This window comes from Micromesistius poutassou (assembly GCF_964030765.1).
Source record: "Micromesistius poutassou genome assembly, chromosome: 17".
Classification (NCBI taxonomy): Eukaryota; Metazoa; Chordata; class Actinopteri; order Gadiformes; family Gadidae; genus Micromesistius; species Micromesistius poutassou.
Window position 1 is genome coordinate 12,755,722 of NC_140287.1, and position 21,554 is coordinate 12,777,275.

At 43.5% G+C, this 21,554-nt stretch overlaps 2 protein-coding genes across 2 annotated transcripts; both read right to left on the reverse strand.

Annotated features, from left to right (window-relative positions):
* Nucleotides 1–7,602: 7,602 nt before the first annotated feature.
* manea (mannosidase, endo-alpha) lies at nucleotides 7,603–10,093 on the reverse strand. The gene is made up of 5 exons (XM_084482660.1): nucleotides 9,866–10,093; nucleotides 9,119–9,718; nucleotides 8,885–8,994; nucleotides 8,449–8,525; nucleotides 7,603–8,364 (listed from the first exon to the last, which is right to left on the reverse strand). Exons 2-5 carry the CDS (start codon nucleotides 9,621–9,623, stop codon nucleotides 7,731–7,733), a joined length of 1,326 nt encoding a protein of 441 aa, XP_084338786.1. The 5' UTR covers nucleotides 9,624–9,718; nucleotides 9,866–10,093; the 3' UTR covers nucleotides 7,603–7,730.
* A 416-nt stretch (nucleotides 10,094–10,509) lies between these two features.
* LOC311362171 (serine/threonine-protein phosphatase PP1-beta catalytic subunit) lies at nucleotides 10,510–20,704 on the reverse strand (the record flags this gene model as incomplete). The annotated part of the gene is made up of 8 exons (XM_084481986.1): nucleotides 10,510–12,415; nucleotides 12,902–13,036; nucleotides 13,449–13,600; nucleotides 13,988–14,059; nucleotides 14,171–14,275; nucleotides 14,430–14,660; nucleotides 18,464–18,595; nucleotides 20,653–20,704. 8 exons carry the CDS (start codon nucleotides 20,702–20,704, stop codon nucleotides 12,311–12,313), a joined length of 984 nt encoding a protein of 327 aa, XP_084338112.1. The 3' UTR covers nucleotides 10,510–12,310.
* Between the last annotated feature and the right edge of the window lie 850 nt (nucleotides 20,705–21,554).

Here is a 21,554-nt window from a genome sequence, read left to right on the forward strand (position 1 = left end):
GGCGACACGACTCCATACAAAGTCAACGTAGAGATGCGAATTGGGCAAAATTTGTCGCTAGAAAAACCTACGGCAAGATTTGACTTGTGGCCGCGACATTTGCGTGATGACAGCCAATCAGCGTTCACTCCCTGGGTGATGTAACATAACAGGCAATCAGCGTTCAACTGGCCGGGCCAACCGTTCCCTGCACTCCGCAGTGAACCGCAGCATGGAGGAGAAAGTGATTGTTGCCGTTTGCGACTCCTGGAGCTCTATATATAATATTATATGATATTATATAATATAAGATATAAATAGCTATATAATATCACGGCCAAAAGCTGTGTGCGCCTCCGTATGATAGTATGAACCCATAAACGACGGGCATTCCGACGTCTCTCCCTCTTCCACAACAGGTTAAGACATCCAATGGTGGTTATCTCGGCCATGGTTGAGAATGAATTGGCATGAAGCACTGTTGGCGGGCAAAATATCTAGCGCGGCAGTTCACCTGTTAAAACTTGCACAGCGACGGAATATGATTTGTCACGCTGCAAAACTTGGGCGACAACGCGACCCGACGACAATTGTGTCTTTAGGTGTGAACGCACAGTTAGGCTATGATGTTCAGGAGGGGTACAGGTGGAACCTAGAAAACCATGACCTACTTTGCTTATGGCGTAGACCACTGTATCTTGACCGTCGCAACTGTTCTCAGAGAGTTAGGCTGAGGGAAGTTAAGGTCCTTCTCTAAAGGGGCGACTATGCAATGGAGGCTTACGCTGTCCTCTGCAATGGTTCCTAGGGAATATTGTGCTTCCACAAGTTGCGCAGCAGGCACATCAGGAGACTCTCCTGCTACAGACCGACTTGTCAAGTAACTTGATGGCTCAAACAATGTTCTTATCCAAGGTGTTTAGAAGCAAAACCTTCAATAGAATGATCCTTTGATTCGATTGAACCCAAACTTCTGAGCGATAAGTGGGGAGCATGGAAGAGAGGGTAACCAAACCTCCTCCCCCTAGGGTTTCCCCGGACCCAGAAGCCTCAGGTCTTCCTGATACTTCAGAGATAGCATATGGGACTGGCTATGTCAAAATGGTAAATGGACTGCTTTTATATAGCGCATTTTTTGTAACCAGTGGGCACCCAAAGCACTTTACAATATTGCCTAACATTCACCTATTCATACACACATTCACACACCGATGGCGGCGTCAGCCATGCAAGGCGACAGCCAGCTCGTCGGGAGCAGTTAGGGTTAGGTGCCTTGCTCAAGGACACCTCGACACTCAGCTAGGAGGAGCTGGGGATCGAACCAGCAACCTTGCAGTTACCAGCCAACCTGCTCTACCTGAGCTAATGCCGCCCAGCCACAAGGATGATCAGCCACAAGGATTCTCTGATGGAGAATCTGTGTTCATATCAGGCTCCTTCAACCAGTTATTATTGGAATATAAGAGATTGGAACATAGATGGGATCAGAACATAATTGATCTTGGTGAACAACATGGTATGTATCATGTAGATGAAGAACCATCAAAAGATGATAATGATGTTTACAATAAAGGAGTGCAGTTCATGTTTAAAGCAACCGCCACATATTATTTTATATAAATGCTTATTCTATTACATTCTGCGCTTGATTAGATCAAATGCAAATTTGTATCTATAATTATAATATTTCTGTTCAAGCTGTATTTTATTTTGTTATTATATTGCTAGTTTTTCCTGAGCAGGTGTAAAACTATTTCCCCCGGGATCAATAAAGTCCTCTGTATCTGTATCTAAGGCTTTAGCGAATATGACATTTGATTCATGCATCAAAATATAATACAGACCTGGTGGATTTGACTTTGTGGAGGGAATCCAAGCGAGACCGGATGCTCAGGGGCTCCGAGGGAAAACGATGCTACATCGGATCACTCTCCTCTCTCTTTCAATGCTCTTAGGAAAATGATAGCGTTCTTGGCCACAGCGGAGGAGATGCCTTGCTTTGGAAGTGAAGAACAATGATGCGGCATCTAACGAAGATGGCCTGATCTGGAGCATATGGGAGTTCTCAGTGATGTCTCCTACAGAAAAAGAGAGAAAAGAACACACAAGTTGATATGGTAGCCGGAAGACAATAATTGAACCAATGTTCACGAATAGCTCCAAGCAACACAAATGCCATGTTAATTTACCATGACGGTATGGTTACATATACATACATTTTACATACACACTCTTTTTTATCAACATTTTTTTTTATCACAGAATGAATTATATATATACTATATACTATTAAACAAGATTACTTTATGTGGACTGGAGAGATTGAGCACTATGGGCACTCTGACCTTCTACATGTTGCAGCTGAACCATTAAACCAGAGGCCCATTTCAAACACCAATTGTCCCTATAACAGCTGTCCAATATGGCCTGATTTATGCTGCGCAAAAACCTTGCTTTTGACAGATCCATTTAATCTTTGCCTATACGCCTGGCAACCATGACTATAGGAACAGTTGCTCTGTTTTTTCAAACAGACCAACAAGTGTGTGAATGATATCAACAACTCTGTGTAACAGTTACAAATCAACAATGTTTTGTTGGTTGAAATCTGCTTTGTAGTTCATTCACGTATTCATGTGTCGGGTAAGTATGCCACAAACAACATACATACATATACATATACACACATATATAATTATAATATATATTTTTGGAATGTAAACAAACCATACAGATGTAATATTGATAATGTGCAAAACCAGTGTGGAATAATGTGATTACCTCTTTAAATGTTTCTGCCGTTTGGCACCAGGCTTAAAAACCTCTAGACTGCTCTGGACTACTTTACTTAAGACATTTTAAAACACAAAAAATGTGTCGCCTAATGCAAAAATAATGTATTTCCTATTGTTTGGCATGATGTGAACCTAAAAAATATTGACACACTGAAAGTCAAGGTGAGGCAGCTGCTGGGAATTCTTACCAATGCACACTTTCAAGTTATTGGCCTTTCATTGATATAGGTGAGGAAACTAAAAAATAATTAATCTAATACAAGCAGGTCCAGGGTTACATATACCACCACAGAATTGAGCCTACCTTGTACAATTTCCATTAAAGAGCATTGATGCAGAATGTACACAGTGAAAGAACGATTCAGTCTATGTGGTTGTGTGTGTGCGTTTGTGTAGTTTTTTTTACGGACTGTGTGTCCCTATCAATGTAGGGCCATTACACTGCTGATTCCTTTAAATTAAAGGGATACTTCATCCATTTGCATTAAGCTTTGTATTGTTAGAAACCCAGTCATATTTTTGAATGGTCCTGTATCATTCCCTCATTTTCCCCTGAGATGGGAGAGCTCTGTATCTACCTTTAACACTTCCTGACGCAATGATGCAAAATGACGATTTTTGCGTCTTTTAAAGGTGTGAATTTGCACTAAGGTATGGACTTTGACATTACCGTGTGACCGCTAAAGAAGCAATGATGTAGTACCAGAGATGCAGTCGTTTATTCATAATCCCATCTGAAGGCACACACAGCATTCGATGGAATGCCGGGGAATGACACTACCTGGTGTTTGGCGTGGTGCTTTAGATTGCTGTGCAAAAAAAGCACATCATCCACTGTGGACGGTTTTAAGGCGGCCACACACCACGCCGAAAATCGGGCGTCGGTGAGTCTTGAGAGGTCGGTGACATGAGCCTCTTTGGTGTGTGCGGTGAGGTCGGCCGTCGATAAGGTCGTCTGTATTATTTTCAGCCGATTCAACATGTATAATCGGCCACTACAGTCGTTCAGTCTTTACTAATCTGATTGGTGGAGGGCTAGCCCTTGACTAGCGAATCAGTGAAGCCCAGAAGTAAAGATGGTAAACATACAAACAGTGAAAGCGCAGACAATGGCGACACACACTTTCAATGCATTGTTTGGCATCGTTTTGATAGTTGATATTAAATTCTTTGACCATGTGGACCGACGAAATCGAGGAACAATTTATCAGCATGGTGGAGGATAGCGCCTCCTGCTGTTTTGGAGACATTACATCTCGCGCAGGCGCAGAACGTACGGCGTTGTCTGTAGTCGTCTAGGTGTGTATTTCACACTTTTTTGACCGAGTCGGTGAGAGTATAGCCCGACTCCATTTTCTGGCGACGATCGGGCAGTTGTCTTGGTGTGTAACCACCTTTAGTTGATTCCTCCGCTCGTGAATAACATATCCACCACCGGAGAATTCTCGCCATCGCAAAACCCGTGACCGACCCGGTGTCCGACCCGACCCGCACCTGTGTCCGACACAGTACATTATTTTTCACCCGTTTCATCCAAATTGTGCGGGTCAAGCAGGACTCTGGCCGAGATAACTCCCACTACGAGTCTTTACTTGTTGTGGAAGTACCAGAGACGTCCGAGAACCCGACGCAGTCTTTAATTCATAATATCATCCGAAGGCGAACACAGCTTTTGGCTGTGATATTATATATTATATTATATTATATTATGTTATATTATATTATATAGATACCTATATATTATATATTATTATATTATTTAGATATAGAGCTCCGGGAGACCGCAAACGGCAACAATCACTTAGGCCTATCCTCCTGCTGCATTCACGCTGGACTGCAAGAAGTGAACGCTGATTGGCTGTTATGTTACGTCCCTCAGGGAGTGAACGCTGATTGGCATTGTGGGAGTTGTCTTCAATCCACAAGCGCCAAAATGTCACTCGCCTTTTCTCGGTCAAGAAGACACCAAATTAGAAATTTATGTTACTATTTGACTAAATATATGACCCACTTTCAATACAGATTCATGTCTCCACCGGTGAAATTCTCCTTTAAGCGATGTATTGGATTATTATATAAACAACTAAATGTGTTTTGGGTTGTGTTTTAATGTAAAACTATTTAATGTGTAGCAATTTTTAAATGTTCCGTTCCATAACGTAACTAAGGGATGATGTTCCACCATGTTCAACCGCACATAGGCCTATCAGTAGCCTCGGAACCAGACGAACTTGCGAGCTCATGTTTTATTTACTCTGGCATATGCGTCTAATGGATTCCCCACCGTTCATACAGATTTCCAGAAGACCTTGCCCGGGTCGGGCCAATCACAATTGTTTATCTCATATGGAGCGACTTTGATACGATGAGTCGAGAGCCCTATCACACCTATGACGCATTTTAATAAACAACTAAGACGGCTGCTGCTGATGTGTGTTACAGGTTTCACTGCTCTGATTGGTTGTTGGTCTATCCAATTCCGTACGCATTTCGGTATACGCCCGTTGATAACGCCCCGTGGTAATCGCAAATTAACAGAGAGGTTCCAGACTAAAGGGCATTTGTGAATTGGTCTGACGATGTCATGCTAACATATCAGACTCATTTATAGCAGAAAGTGGCTGCACTGTATTATAGGAGAACTCTGATCATGTGACAGGACCGTATCCCTGGAACTGGTGTAGGTTTTACAATTAATCCGAACCGTCCACGGTCACTTGTACACAGGTTACAGGTTCATGCACGTGAAATATAATCTGAAACAGCATCTTATACCATGCACGTTTAAGCGATCATGAGACTTAATCATATCTTATCTGGCAGCAAATAGGGATGAGCGTTAAAACACGTGATCCACTATTTCATTCATTCAGATGTTGGCCAGATAAGCTATCAAGCAGTTGGCAGTTGTCAAAATACTTGTCGATCAAAATAATGCTCGATTTTCCAAACGCACTTGTACGTGATGCTGCATAAAAAAGCAGAACACAGAACACGGTTGAATATAGGTTGAACATTTGGACATACCAGTTTGTGTGTGTGTGTGTGTGTGTGTGTGTGTGTGTGTGTGTGTGTGTGTGTGTGTGTGTGTGTGTGTGTGTGTGTGTGTGTGTGTGTGTGCGCAAGAGAGAGAGAGAGAGAGTGCGGTGTGTGCGTGCGCGCGCGTGTGTGCGTGTGTGTGTGTGTGTGTGTGTGTGTGTGTGTGTGTGTGTGTCTGGAGGGAGGGGGGGGGGGTGGGGGGTTGCGCGAGAGTGCGTTTTTGAGGATTTAAGGAACATTCAATAATAGAATAACACAATAACTACCAATGCTTGTGATTGCAAAAGGCTGAGTGCTATTCCATTCTTCTGTTCTGGTGCGCGCTGATAAGCACTAGCCTATCACACTGTATTTGTACTTGTTTAACACCATCATGCCCGTTTGACCAAAGGCACGTTTATCAAAGGGCACCTTATCCAAGGTGAGAATTAATTTTCGGCCAATGAACACTGAAGGTCATTTTAAGAGGTAACCGTGGTGATAACAACTGGTGGCAATCACTGGCTCGCGATTGCATTCAAGTTTACGATATAATAGGCTGTATGGACTCTTTGTGTTCTAACAAAAAAAAAAGCTTTTGGGTTTAATAGCCAATTCGCCCTAAAATAAAAAATCAATAGCATCCGGACATTTAAAGTGTGCAGTGGTGAAACAACGTATTACAATGACGGAAAGGTGTCCCCAATAAATAGTAAATTAAGAAACGTTTAATATAAACGTGTAAATTGCGATTCGATTGGTTAATAAAAAATCGGTAATTAAATCATTTTAAAAAACGAAGAAACTGGGTCTATTCCCACATTTTCACAGAGATGCATTATTAGCTGAAGAGGATTTGGCTGCAAAAGCAGGTACCGTGCTCAGCCATGGAGTGCGGGTTTGGGAAAAGCGTCAAATTGCACTCACCATCTCGACAAGCGTGAATCAAAATAGACCTTTCTTTTCATTTCCCCTCTGGATCCTTGTTTTGTTCAAAGACACCGATATATTCCGCATTTGATGAATTCATATCAAATGAACATCTGCGCCGGTCGCCGATGTTGCAATAATGGATTCGGATATGCCCATCCATCGTCTTGAAGCCGAGAAACGGCTATACCTTACCCAGCAGCGTTTCTCACCCTCTGCCAACGAATGCAGAAACATATAGGCTTTTAATTGCCCGTTTCAAAAGGTTGCAAAATATCATCCAGAAGCCGCTGCTCTCCCTCCTGGAGAGAAAATGCATCATTTGTGTGTGTGTGAGGAGGACGCCATGAACGCTCAGGGTTGTGATGTGGAATAATTCCCTACTGGCTGCCCATGCGCTACCTTTCTCTGTTTACCGACAAGCCTGCTGCGGGCATAGCGTAGCATCGTAGCATGATGATGAGGATGCTGAGATTCGCCGTCAGCCACGCGCTTTTTCATAGGCTGACATGTGATGATCAAAAAGTCAAACGTTGTTGGCCGAAAACATGAATTACGATCTGAATAAATGACGGCAGGTCATCAAGACGTTTTATTTTTTCCTCTTCATGAATAGAACTGTTGTAAAAACACCAGACTGCCGTTCAGTCACCCGTTCACCCTCCTTGTGCGACACCTATATATAGACCTTGTGCATATGCAATTCAAATATCATGTTCATTTTACCGCAGTTTTCGTATTGACATTTTTTTGTATAAATAAATTTAATTAATAAAGCTTTATTAAATTAATGAATTGAATAAACCTAGTATCTCATTACAAAATTATAACATAAAATACAAAAACGTGTTCACATCTTTTTTTTTTATTACAGATCAAAATCATTTGGATATTTCTGTACAACTGTTCCCACTAGTTATATATTACAATTTAATTTACATGAATTTGTATTTTTCTTTGTTTAGCCTTTACATTAATGAATCACTGCAGGCTGTTCAGACCGCGGGACTAATCCTGCCACCTCTGGCGCTCACTACCAAATATAGCTCCCCACTTGCGCGTTATCTCCAGGTAGACGGCTGGCCGGTTGGGCAGGTAGTCCAGGTACGGTGCCTGGCCCGCTTTGGGCACAGCCATCTCGATCTGAGTGCCCTCGTGCCACTCGTTGAACGACGTTATGGAGATGAAGTGGGGCTTAGCCTGCAGCGCTGCGCTCAGGGCGTTCTCGTAGTACTTCCCGTTGATGCGGTTGCGCGTGTTCTGAAAGTTCCAGGGCCGCACGCTGGTGTCCACGTAGCCGGGCCCCACGCTGGGCACAAACAGCAGGTTGTTGTCCTCGCAGAATGTCCCGATGGACTCCCAGTTGCGGTGGGTGGAGCCGTAGGAGAAGCCGTTGGTGGCGAAGTAGGTGTACAGGCCGTCAAAGCCGGCCGTGAGGATGTCCCGCTTGTGCTTCTCATCCACCATCAGGGCGAGGAAGACAGCATCGTAGGGTGTGTCGCGCACGCTGCCGCTCTCCGTGTGCTTCAGCAGCTTGGCCCACTGCTCCGAGTTCAGCAGGTACGAGTCGTACACGTAGAACAGCGGCAGCACTTTGCCGCTGGTCGTCCTGTGTCTGAAGAAGGCAGGGTGACCTCCGTATCTAAAGGCGAGGAGCAAACCATAGCATCAACACACTATTGCAGAGCGATGAGTGAGTCTCAGGTCAGACGGCTGACGTACTCACACGTCAATGATGTACTTGATGTTCTTCAGCATGGACGTCTCGTCTCTGTCTCTGTATGGCTCAATGTGGAATGCAACCTGCGCTTAAACAAAACCAAAGGCCATGTACATAAAGAAAAATGGTTGTTATCCGTTTCATTCACTTTGTGTTTGAATATGATGGGATAGTTGGGCTGGGCAATATGGAGCATTTTAATTATAACTGAAATCCTGTTAAGTTGGGGTATAAGACAATTTAAACTTCAGCTAGTTTTGCTCTCAGATACTTCAAGCCTCATATTTTCATAACTTTAAGAGCATATTTTTTTTCTCATCTTAATTCATTTAGACTATGAAACTGGGTTTCACCATTCACCGATATCTTAATTGCATGACGATACAATACCATTCAAAGATGATAAACAATAATAGTGAATTACTATTGGTATTGTGCAGACCTTCACATTGTATTTATGTGCCGCGTCCATCAGCATAGTGACTATGTCGTCTATAGGCTCTCCATTGTCATCCTTCAAACCAGGTGGGTACCATGACACTGCAATAACACCTGAGGAAACAAAACACAACAGAAGTGCAGTAAGAACATGTGGTCAAGTTTTGTCAATCACATAGGCATAGACAGACTGCATCTGCTGATTTATGAGACAAAAACAAACTGATGTGTGCCTTACCAATTGCTGCGGTCCGTAATTGCTGCATGTGGGCCTCTAGAACTGAAGGGTCCCGGGAACTGTACGCCCCCAAAGCTGGGTAGAAGTTGGCCCCAATGTCGTCCGGTGGGGAGTGCCTTCCTTGGGGATAGGCCTTCGCCACTTTGGAATCCCAGTGGGGCAGCTGAGGGTGGTCCCAGTGGATGTATTTGCCATCAAACTTTGGGTTTCCGTACCATATGTAGTAGAAGGCATGGAGGTTGTAGTTTGGGGGAGAATACTTCTTCAGTATTGCTTCCAGTTTAGCATCCCTTTCCGCCTCTAGGGGGTCATCCACTTTTGTCCGCTCGGATTTCAAGTCAGCCTTGTTTTCAACTCCGTCGATGTGTGGGAATAGTTCATGAGCACCGGGGAGATCAAATGGATTTTCTGTTGGTGCATGGGTCTTTAAAACCACGGTTATAATGAAAATTAGCAATAACAACCCTAGGAATATCATACAAGTTCTGCGCCTCAACCTTGCCATACTTCACTTGCTTGGAGCTATTCACTCCCCATCCCAGAGACCGATGAGCAGGGGTAGCCAGAACCTCAACAACGGGATGGTGTCCGAGCCTGGACCTGGAAGATAACGTTAGCCTGCATCAGCAGCGGACACAAGCAGGTGCGGCAATGGGCGGGTGGACTATTATTGACTAAACGAAGTCCATAAGGCAAGACAATGCATAGGTTTAAAACGTAATAGTTTGATAAGTTTTTTCAATTTACCTGAGATGACGTTTTCAACGATTGACTTTAGACTTGTTAAACATCAGCACTGGAACATGGTTTGTATGGATTTTGAATACGACGAAGAATCAGGATATGATGGCGCATGTTTTCGCCACATGAAAACCGTTACCTTCATGTGCTTTATCTTTATGCTTTACCTTCTACTATAAGCAATAACTCATCAATTATTCGTATGTGATGCAGCAGACTGGGGGAAACGTTCACTTCTGGTATCTATCTGCGATTGAATACTGATCTCCAAGACGTTTGTGTACGAACGAACAACTCGTCCAAAGCGGTTAATAGCCTATCCGTATAACATAGAGATTTGATCATGCGTACAGCGCTCAGTCAACGACGTCCACTGTGTTCTTGTGTTAGTCGACAGCCAGATGTTACTCGCCCCCAGTCGTTTGGGAGGATGCATTGCATACAAGCAAACGCGACTATCATTAAACTAACAGATCTTGATTTTTTTTTAAAAGATTGAAAATACATTTCAATGTATGTCGCAATTACACAGATATGTAATATTCTACACAATTGTGCATCTGTGGATATGCTTTTGCACTGGCATTTGCACTAATTAGTTGGTGATTAATTATATTAGAAATATATCTTCAGACACAACGAGGCCATACTGAATTTAGTTCATTTTATTTCATTCAGACCTTCAAACCAACTGGTACAAACAACTTTTGGTAACACTTCAAAGTTTATACTATATTTATTATGAATTGAATAAAGTGAAAAAGTAAACAACGTGAAGAGTACATACAAATAAAAGTGAAGTCAACCAAGCAAAATTTAAACAAGGCAACCATTTCACACAATAAAAAGATACCACCGCATCATTTTTACTTGAATATTAAATGTGAACCTGGCTTATGTCACAATTAAATAAACAAACACCTCCTTATGGTCTTAATGATGCAGCATCTCAACTCTGTTTATGCTATAACTTGGAAGCTGCTTGTCAATGATAAAACATGTCATGTACTGGCGATTGTTAAACACCAGGTGGCATTACTATCCCAGAGTGACAGCTGTCACTTCCTCCCATTCTCTTGTGCTGATTCTTTGCTAAGATGTCCAATTCTCACATCAGATCCTCAAAACAAAAACAAAAAAATACGACCATCACATCCTCAGGTAATGCTGTGTTGTCTGCATGCAGTACAACATTTAGTATATATTGCATATGTTCTTCTGAATCGTTGCCATTTATGCATCTTATAATAAAGCAAGTAATCAAACCTGCAGCTCATGCTGTTATTTTGTTCTACCCAGACACATAGGAAAAAAAGCACAACACATGGCACTGTAGGCAAAGGATCATTGTACTCCAGTTTGCCTTGACAGAAAAGAGTAAAAATTGTATCAACCACAGAATAATCAAACCATGAAAAATAGGAGTCAAAACCCTGTGGACGCATGAGATGCCTCAACATCACCCTAACCAAAGCATTTGCCAGCTTGTTTACATTCAGAACTGAAACACGTACCGCATAACCGACGTGAGGAGGAGGGGGGGGGGGGGGATCTCATTAGCAAGACGCGGGGAGAGTGTCAGTGCCACCTCTGTGTCAGAAGTGGCATGGAGACGTGTGGTGGAGGACTCCAGACACAGAGAGGCACAAGAGAGGGGGGCGGGGCGGTGGCCATTGTGTGTGTGTTCATTTATGTACGCTGCCAGCAGCAACAGCAACCCATTAAACATGTGCTTCACTACAACCCAGCTCTCTTCACGTTCGGTTAAATCTGCGGGGTGGGGGGGGTTCACCACAATGGTTAAATATCTCAAATGTGCATTTTTTTGCTCCAACAAATGTTAGCGTGCGCAAAGACACACACGAAAACAGTCCCACACATGTTTAAACTGTTAGTGATACCATAACTGTTTATTAGTTTGTGTATGCCCCGTGTGTTTAACGCCACAGTGTGTTAAGCAAAAATCTACAATTATTGAGGAAGCTTCTGGCTGCGCTCAGAGAGCTTGAGGCAAAAAACAAAAGTCACTGTATGTTTACTGTTCAAAAGGGTCAACAAACATCTCTGCCTTTTCCCCTTTCATCCTCTTTAAAAAGAAAGCGTCACCTTTAAATAATGCAGAACCTCAGAAAGCCTCGAATTACATTGCAAGGACAACCACAAGTATCCTTTTTTTGTTATATGTATAATATAAAAAAATACCAACAGAGAGGCCAAACAAAAAATAGAAATAATAATACATTGGTCACAGCAAATTTATGTACACATACATATTAAGAAAAGAGCCGTCAGTGGGGTTGGGGAAGGGGAGAAGGTTGTGGAGGTGGTGATGGTTAAGCCCTGTATTCCTTCTACACAGGGAAGGGGGGGGGGGGTCGTGGTGGAGGAACCGGAGAGGCTGTGGTGGTCATGTGGGGGTACAGGAGGTGGAGCCTAGTGGACGCCTGGTGTTCACCTCTTCTTGGGCGGCTGGGCGGTGCGGGGCGGGGTGACTGGTCGTCCCGAGCTGACGCCGCTGTACTGGTACTTGGCCTTCTTCTCAGAGGGCTTCAGGATCTACAAAACAAAAACGACCACGGTAAGAAGACCATCTTGAGGAGGACTACAATCAGATTTTTCCCGTGTATCGTTATTTGCACACCTGGTTACACCTGGTGGTATAATATGTCACCCTTAATCTCCATTGTCCCAGTTGCCAAATGCACAAGAAAAGCTCAAACAGTTGCCGAGTCTTTTAGCGGTTTGGCCATCAAACATTTACACAGGACACCACCATATGGCCACATTTAACAAACGTGATTGGCTACAAAATCTGAAGGTTGTAACTGTCATTAACAGTCAACATCGTCTTTCATGCCGCTCAAGCAGATCAGCTGTCCCCGATTCCCCAGTGCTCCTTGATTGCAATACTAATGCTGCTGCCCGATGCCCAGGTGATCTAGCCTCAGCTCCAGCATTCGGAAAAGTATTGATCCCTGTAAAATGTTCTACTTCCGGCTTATTGGATCATTGATGTGAGAAGCAGGGATAAAGCCGGGGTACCTGGAACGAGCACATGAGGGATTCGTCCACGCTCATCATGCCCCCGGCGTTGTCAAACTCCCCGCAGTAGTTAGGAGCCGAGAACAGAGTCACCAGCTGGCGTTTGGCAAAGAACTCGTAGCCGTCCTCCACCACCTGAGTGAAGGACACATGATATTTAAAATGGTTGAAAATATAGGAGATGGGAGAGGAGATTGGCGGAATAGGATACACAGACAACGTGGTGAATCAGGAGGACTTGTGCGTATGTGGTTGTCGATTAAGCCAATCACAGGCAGAGTTCATATTGGCCATGGACATCTCATTTAGGTTAGCCTTAGATGGGAACCGCACAAACCCTTGTGCCTTCATCAAGTTATGTATCCTTGCTGTGTTACAGACATTAATGTAGACTTTTGTTTAACTTATCCATTCAAATTGCCATCCACATCACCAAACATGTTTCAAAGCTGTTACATGCTGCAATGCAACGCCAGTGTGATCCCGAGCACACAGACCATCCCCTGAACCATGGCCGTCTTCATGTCCTGTTCATTCCCAGAGTTACCTGGTGAGCTCGGCAGATGAGGTCCAGGTCGTGGCGGTTGAGGAACTTGCTGACCACGTCGGCCCCGAAGGTGAACGAGACCCCGCGGTCGTTCTCCCCCCAGCCCTGCACGTCCTTGTCTGGGTCCGACCACAGCAGGTCACACAGCAGGCCTAGGACACGCACAGTGAACATCATTATAGGGCTGTGCAATTAATCAAATTTTGATTGTGATTTCGATTTTTGGGTCAAACGATCTCCAAACTAATATGCATCGAGTTGAAAGTTCTCAGTTACAAAGTGTTTTTTTTGGAGAGAAATGCTGACTAAATGCATCATGTTTGAAACTCAAAAATAATCTTGATTTCAATATTGACCAAAACAATCATGATAATGATTTTTTCCATAATCGAGGAGCCCTAGTTCATTATAAGGAATACAAAAATTGGCATGCTACAGTGTAGTGTATGCTACACTACACTACATCACTATGCTAAAACATTATTTTGTTGTGTTCAGGATCAAATTTTGGCAAGCAGCAGGGGGGACAGATCTTCTACCTGTATCAGGCACGTCTGTTGGCCTCATGATCCTGCGAATCTGTTCCATAGATTGCAAATCCGGTGACAGCCCTAGAATAGCAAAGTAAGAGAATAAGCAAGGTTGGGGTTAGATCACTGATTGGGCAAAGCGCTTAACAATAGAGTCAAGGCAGAAGCCCATCAGTCCCGTTGTCTGCTCACCTCCATGGCAGCAGAAGATCTTCTCGTCGATGATGGCAGCAATGGGAAGGCAATTAAAACAATCTGTGAAGGTCTTCCACAATTTGATGTTGAACCTGCGCTTACCTATAGAATAAAAAGAAGATGGCATCAAAAAACAGGTAAATATTTGTTACTTTGAATTTTTCGGTTAGTGTGCGTTTTGAATGTATACATTTTACATGCATGCCCACGGGCATTAAGTCCATTCTTTGTTGCAGTGGCGCCATTCATGACTCACACTCATCGTAGAAGCCGTAGATGCGGTTGATGGAGGCACACTCGTGGTTGCCCCTGAGCAGGAAGAAGTTCTCAGGATATTTGATCTTGTAGGCCAGCAGCAGGCAGATGGTCTCCAGGGACTGCTTGCCCCGGTCCACGTAGTCCCCCAGGAACAGGTAGTTGGCTTCTGGGGGGAGGCCTCCGTACTCAAACAGCCTCAGCAGGTCTGTGTACTGCCCGTGGATGTCACCTGAGGGGAGGACATGACAGAGAGGGTGGAGAGATTAAGGGTGGAGGTCCAGGAGTTAACTTGGTGCATTTAGGGTATGTGGGCGCGGTGCGTGTAGAGGCAGATGGTTCTCAGACTAAATGATGGAATACGGGTGCTCAGCTAGTGGGAGACGAGCAGAGAAAATAAAAGACTGGATAGGGGTCATTCAAAACAGCTAGCCTAGGCAGAGTCAATAGCAGAAGTACACCATGCCGTGTGTGCAGTACAGAACAAACTAATCGAACTACAAAAAGGTCACACTGCCCAGATTTCTATGAAACACACTAAATTGAGAGGCGTTTCCAAGAGGTTATTTTCCACTGAACTCTGGTTCACTTGTTTCCCTTGCTCACCACTTCCTGAATCCCGCTTGACATTTAGTGAGGTGTGGGGAGTGTGACCGGACTGGGGGATCTACTCATCCACATATGTCGTTTAGCTCTAAACAGGAGCCATGAGGCGATATAAAAAAAGGCAAAATTAGCTGCTGTAAATTCAACCGCATCAATGCCAGGACTCAGGAGACATGAAGTGGAGCAGGAGAATCCTCTGACAATTCAGGTTAACCGTGTGCATGTATGTATGAGCTCACACCTCCCATCTCATGAACAAAACCCCACCAGTTTCGGTGCATGAAATTGTACCTGTGTAGAGCGACAACACAGTGATGGGGGCGGGGGGCGGGGGGAGAGGCCCTTCCTGGTAACCCAGCCACGACCTGCTTCCTTTTATATCTCCTTGCACCATTTAAGAGCTGCTCTAATTTGGGCACAGTCCTCCAGAAAAGACCTGGTGCAGAGAGCCTCACCACATACATTAAGGTGCCAATGAGACACTGTGCTCTGGTAGGAAATGGAAAGGAAAGGGTTGAGCCATAAGCTCCAACCAAATATTTGGTACAAGGTTTCAGTGCCATGTCTACAGACTGCACATATTGTGTGCATTCACATTTGACAGATAAAAGGTGACAACCTAGGATTTGGTCTCTTATTCCAGATAAACATTTAAATGGCCTTAAATCACACAATAAGTGTAAAATTCAACAAACAAGACAGTTTTTTGCTCTGCTGTAACAATTTTGTCTGTAAAGAGGACAGACAACGGATTTTTCACAAAAGACGTACAACACAGACCAGGTAGCCAATGGCAAGCCCTTTTTACATTCAACATTACAGAAAGAAAGAACAGAAAGTTTTGTTCCGTTTTGTGAACAGCTTGTGAAAAGGGGTCGTGAACAGTTCCCCATCTCTTTCATAATGGAGTCTGCAAACAAGTTTAACACTGTTTTCTGATGAGTCCGTCATGGTGGCTCAGCGATCCGATCACAACGAACCTCCCGCGGTAGTCTGTTTGATCCGAAATGCAATGCGCCTTTTGGAGGAGTCAGACCCGTCACTCAACACAGCCTGGCGTCATCGGAAACTCAAGAATGCCATTGAAACAGTGAGCATCACCGCAGCCCTGGTTATACGGTGTAATGTTTGGCCCGTGGATGACCTGACGTTTGCCTTGCATTGCGGTGACAGAAAAAGCAAGTTGGATAACCGGTTGAATTGCAACGCAAAAGGCACCTTTTCTAGTCTTGCTACTCGCGCGAGTAGTCAGCACTAACCACACACATTTACTCGCAAAGCACAAGGATCTTACCTCGAGTAAACACCAACATTTCTTTCAGCCTGGCCTAGATGACCCCCACCCCACCCCACCCCACCCCACCCCCCCTTTTAGTTTCACGTTCTAATATTTCATCTCAGGCAAAAACACAAAATTAGCATGCTCGGGGCGCCCCATTTGTTCCGCCGTCAACGCCCAGCGAGAAATTGACACCTATTTGCGGAGAGAGGGCACCGTTTTATTCTCACATGGGCTTTATTCTCACATTGAATAAAATGGTGTAATATTCAAAAAGGTACAGGTTCAGTTGCCTTTCAGGAAAAAAATATGTAATTGGAGTAATTGGAATGAATTTCCATCACAAAATGTGTAGTCAGCCACCGCCATCACTTAAAAAAGGAAAACATGTTTCAAGGCCAAAGTGTGTCAGTGTAAGGTTGACGTGTGAAAGGGAGAGTTGGAGCAGAAACTGATAGGACACACCGCAGTGAATTATTGAAGACCCTTTTTGCAGTGTATAAGGTCAGCATGAGATTACCAGGAGCCCATCACCCCTGGCATGGCTTAGAGGCAGCCAACCAAAGCAGGGTTAGAAGTTCATCAATAACAATGCCAAGGCTGGGGAGGAAACACTGATCCCCCCCCACGACAAAAACACATTAGGCTGATTCAAGTATTGATCAGTTATGCCCGTTGTTAATTAACCCACACGGCAATTGAAGATGATGAATAGCAGGCTATCAATTATGACAGGAGCCACCAGCTAAACAGCCATTAACCGCTGTTAACGTTAATTGACCATTAATAAAAGGAGCCATATTTCAAACAGCAAAGTGCCCCACAGCAATGCCTTGAAGCTGGCATTCAGGGACTGGAACGGTTTATTAGCCTAGTTACCGGCTGAGGGAGGAAGCACCCTGTGCCCAAATGAAAGCCGAGATGGGCCAGGCACTCCATTGTCGGGGCAAGAACAGGTCTGTAGGGAAGATGGTAAATAAATGAACAGGGTCAACAGAGTTGAGTTAGGAGCGCTGCGTCACCACTCCGGAGAAGAGGGATAAGGGTGCCAGAGTGTTTTGATAGCAAAAAAAAAAAAAAAAATGCTAAAGAAAGACCCATATTGTGACAACCGAAAAGTGGGGGCGAGATTCTGTGCTAGTCTGCAGTTCAGCCAGCGAGACACGAAGCAGCAGCCGAAGTTAACATGCACACACATGTTTATGTCTGCGTTGGAGTACGTTTACATGTCCCCTAACCCTGTTACATCTGCAGAGTACATGAGGGCACATAAGTCAAGTGAGCAATTGTGACTTAATCTGGCCTAGGCACAGGATGTGTTACGTGGGGGCGGATTACATCATCCTGTCAGATTGGAGCTGCATCAAAGCAGTGGTTTGTTACTGCTGGCCCTGGAGATTTGGCTGCATGCTGGTGAGAGCGCTGGGGACGTTGTTTACTTTATGCTTCCCTAGCCTGTGTATCGTCACCCCATGCAATACCACTGCTCCAAAAATACATTTGTGCGAAAGCTGCAGCCAACAAAACCAAATAAAAGAAAAAGGGAGGGTGTGAGATAATGAATTCAATAGCCTCATAATACTACTAAAACAAATGGGGAACTGGGCTTGAATGGATACTAATGCTCATAAGCTGTGGCAGATGCAGAGGGATAGAATGGGGCAGAATATCTTAAAAGAGTCCTATGAACACATTTTGCATTTGATTCAAATAGTAAGATGGAAAATGCTTACAATGCCGAATGCAGCATGGAAGCTGCCAGACCTGCCAAGTTTCTTTATGTACTGGCATATAAAAGTTGTGATTTACAGCAAGATGTCATCACGCCTGTATATTTTCTTTTTTATTTTCTAATGGAATAAGTATAAAAGATGGTATTACATGGAGTGGCTACTTTGTGTAGTCTGGACGGGCAAATTCACTGGAACTTCGATGTGTAACAATAAAGATTCTTAATATTCACAGGCTTTAAATTGGCCCTGTTACATTCAACAGATATTTAGAAAACGTTTTGAATTAACAATGTCCGCCTTCCATTTACCTTGGTGATCCCATGGAGTACAACAACCGAATACCTGTTTAATACCTGTGCATGTGTCGGAACAACATGAAGACCAACAGTGACTGGTGTGACGTTTGACGTTACTGACCACAGATCTTGAGTGGGGCCTCCAGCTCCAGCAGGATGGGCTGGCTGAGGAAGATCTCTCTGGACTTGATGCAGAGGCCCCGCACCTCCGCCTCCGTCATCTGGACGATCTTGCCCGGTCGGCATCCTCGCACTGGAGAGCAGAGAGGACGACGGGTTGGGCATTAAAGCTGTATCAGGGGCCGTTAAAGAGCAACTACACACCCAAGTTAAAAACATAGGGACATCACCACCAGTGCTTAAACTCTGGTAATTGCAATTGCCATTTCGGATTGAGCTCAGGAAAAACACAATGCAGAGTGATGCTGCCTGCTACAAACCAATGGGAAGTGAAATCCCCCAGGACCAATCTGATCAGATCAAACGGCGATAATCATCTTTATGCATAAACTCTCATGGAGAATGGATTGAAGCATTTGTTTCTCTTGAGCAACCACAACATCTCAAGCTCTGGACTTGATTATGCTGGTAATAAAAGATATACCTCATTCCAATAATTAACTTTACTAAAGTTTGTAAATCCTAAAATCAAGCTAAACCATGGGGACTTGATGAAACTACAGACTAATGCCTGGAGTATGAGAGCAGACTACTTCTTTGCTATATAAATAAAGTTGCCTTTAAACGTCGCAGCGTGGGGGTGTTTGGTTGTTTTATCTGCAATGCGAGCACACTCCCACCTGCGAGCCCTCCACGTGGGGCTCAGAGTGCAGATGAAGATGATAAAGGAGGCAACAACAATGAAAGTGTGGGCTGCTCAACTTTTAAATAGGAATCGGCCAAAGGGAGATTTTAAGCCAGAAGACAAAACATATCAAGTTGATTAGAATCTAAAAATAAAATCGGTATTCGGAGGAGCCACAACATTTAGTGTTAGTTTGGATCATGTTTCCGAGAAAGTTTATGTTTGTTTCGCCATCTGATAATTATGTGTTTTAACGGTAACATTATCCTCTACCTTGTTTGAAATTGCCTGAGGAAAATGATGAACTCGCTGTTTTTAGGGAGAGTTCTGTAGCGGACTACATTGAATTGATAACGGCTGTTTGTTCATTGGATCAGCAAGATCTTGATTTCTGAATTAAATCAAATTCCAAATACGTTTTTGAAGCATATTCACAAATGTTGGTGTCATTTGGACCGATGGTTATTAAGAAGCTTTTAAAACGGTACACAAAAATCGATCCAGATGGGTCCAAGAGGGAAAAATATTTAGCATGTTGGCTTGTGCATCAAAAGCATCAATGGATTTTTTGTAATCATTTTACATTTTTAAGATCTAAAATAAAAGTAAATATACACTAACCTTGGCAGTTCAAAACTGTTTGTGACTCTTATGAGGAAAAAAGGGTGGCAGTTTCAAACTCAACCATAATCTCCCCATATGACAGATCATTTCACGATTACCACCAAAACTATTCTAAACTTCCGAAATGGGGACGGTCGTTGCGATGTGACGTCACGATGTACACGCCATATCGTTTGTCCATCGGGGCGGCAGAGCTGATCGTTCAACTTTGACCGCAAATACTTGACAAATCGGAACACGTATGAGCGATAGGAGTCACCAATCCAATAACACGGGATCCCTAGAACAACAATAGTTATCCACATATACAATGCAAATACCTGATAATAGAGTATGGATAACAGGAGGAGTTGTGCAGCTAAAGCTCCTAATAACTGAGTGATGCAACGCTACCCGTCACCAGAGGTTCACTTTTTTCCTATGCTTGACTTTAAGACATACACAAGGAAGAGATTAACACGACAGCGTATACGTTATGTTATGGTCAGTTATATTAACATGCAAACTACCATGAAAACCGCGCACAAAACATCGGGTCATAAATAACAGGGGACGAAGGAAAAATAAAGTTGAATCCTCCGCTAAATAAAAACGATACAGGGTAACTAATTTGGTGCAACATGTTGCAGTAATAAACACATTAGACTGTAGGTGTTCACCGTGAAAACGTTGTTTTATAAACATGTCAGGCTAACATTAGCCCAAACTAGCCTGGGCGAAACAACGCAGCTAGTAGTAGAAACGGTGGCAATCGCCATCTGATTTAAACCCTTTCCACAAAAATATCCTTTTTGGGAGTCAGCAAAGGTGAGCAATAGAGCCATCATTGTTAAATGTGTGGGTCAGAGACGCGGATCTACTGGGTTTAAAAGAACACTTACCTTCTAAAAGGCGAGAGATGATGCTGTCCACATTCAACTCGCCCTCCGCCATCTTTCAACTGATATTTAGAGTACTGTGGACGCGGTCAACTTTATGGTGCGTCGGTAGGGGGCGTTGTTTTGCCAAACAAGGATATTTGGCCTGTTGATTTATAGTGGCACGCAGTGAGGAGAGAGCAAACCTTATAGGGTATGGTGCAGCAGACCTGGGCCAAGAGAAAAATGTATTTATTTTTTTCAGAAATAGGGATGCGGTTACATAATGTATCCATTAATTAATGTGTGCATAATAGTGTATCTACTGGCAAATCATATGTTTCAGGTATATAAAAGTAATTTGTGTGCTATGACCTGCACAATACAGTAACTATTCAGGAAACAAGCTGTGATAAGTGACAAGGCTGACTAGGAACCTTATGTAGGGTATATATCCACAGACACAAAATAAATACAAAATTATTTATTGGAAACATTGTACATAATGAGATTTAAAAAAAAAAGGTTAAGACTATCATGTTACTCAGAGCTTGAACAAAAAAATAATGGGGGAACTACAAAGATTAAGCACAGGCTGCAGAGGTAACAAGAGGAGGAAATGACAATGCAACAATGCAGGATTTATGTTCACCACATACTTAGTTTCATTTATCAGCAGCAATTCCCCAGCAAATATTTTCCAGTTAATTGAATTGGTCTTTCATATTGGTATTTTAAGACTGGTTGGCAGATTAATTTTCTAAGTTGCAAATATTTGCAACTTTCCTAGCTAAGTGGCTATTGTTACACACACACACACACACACACACACACACACACGCACACACACATGCACACGCACACGCGCGCACACACACACACACACACACACACACACACACACACACACACACACACACACACAC

What these genes read in the sequence shown, in the direction of transcription:
- manea (XM_084482660.1), bottom strand. Translation starts at nt 9,623, where the DNA reads ATGGCAAGGTTGAGGCGCAGAACTTGTATGATATTCCTAGGGTTGTTA. An exon ending in ATTACGGACCGCAGCAATTG is followed by an intron (nt 8,995 to 9,118) that starts GTAAGGCACACA and finishes TTGTTTCCTCAG; the next exon opens with GTGTTATTGCAGTGTCATGG. An exon ending in ATCAAGTACATCATTGACGT is followed by an intron (nt 8,365 to 8,448) that starts GTGAGTACGTCA and finishes CCTCGCCTTTAG; the next exon opens with ATACGGAGGTCACCCTGCCT.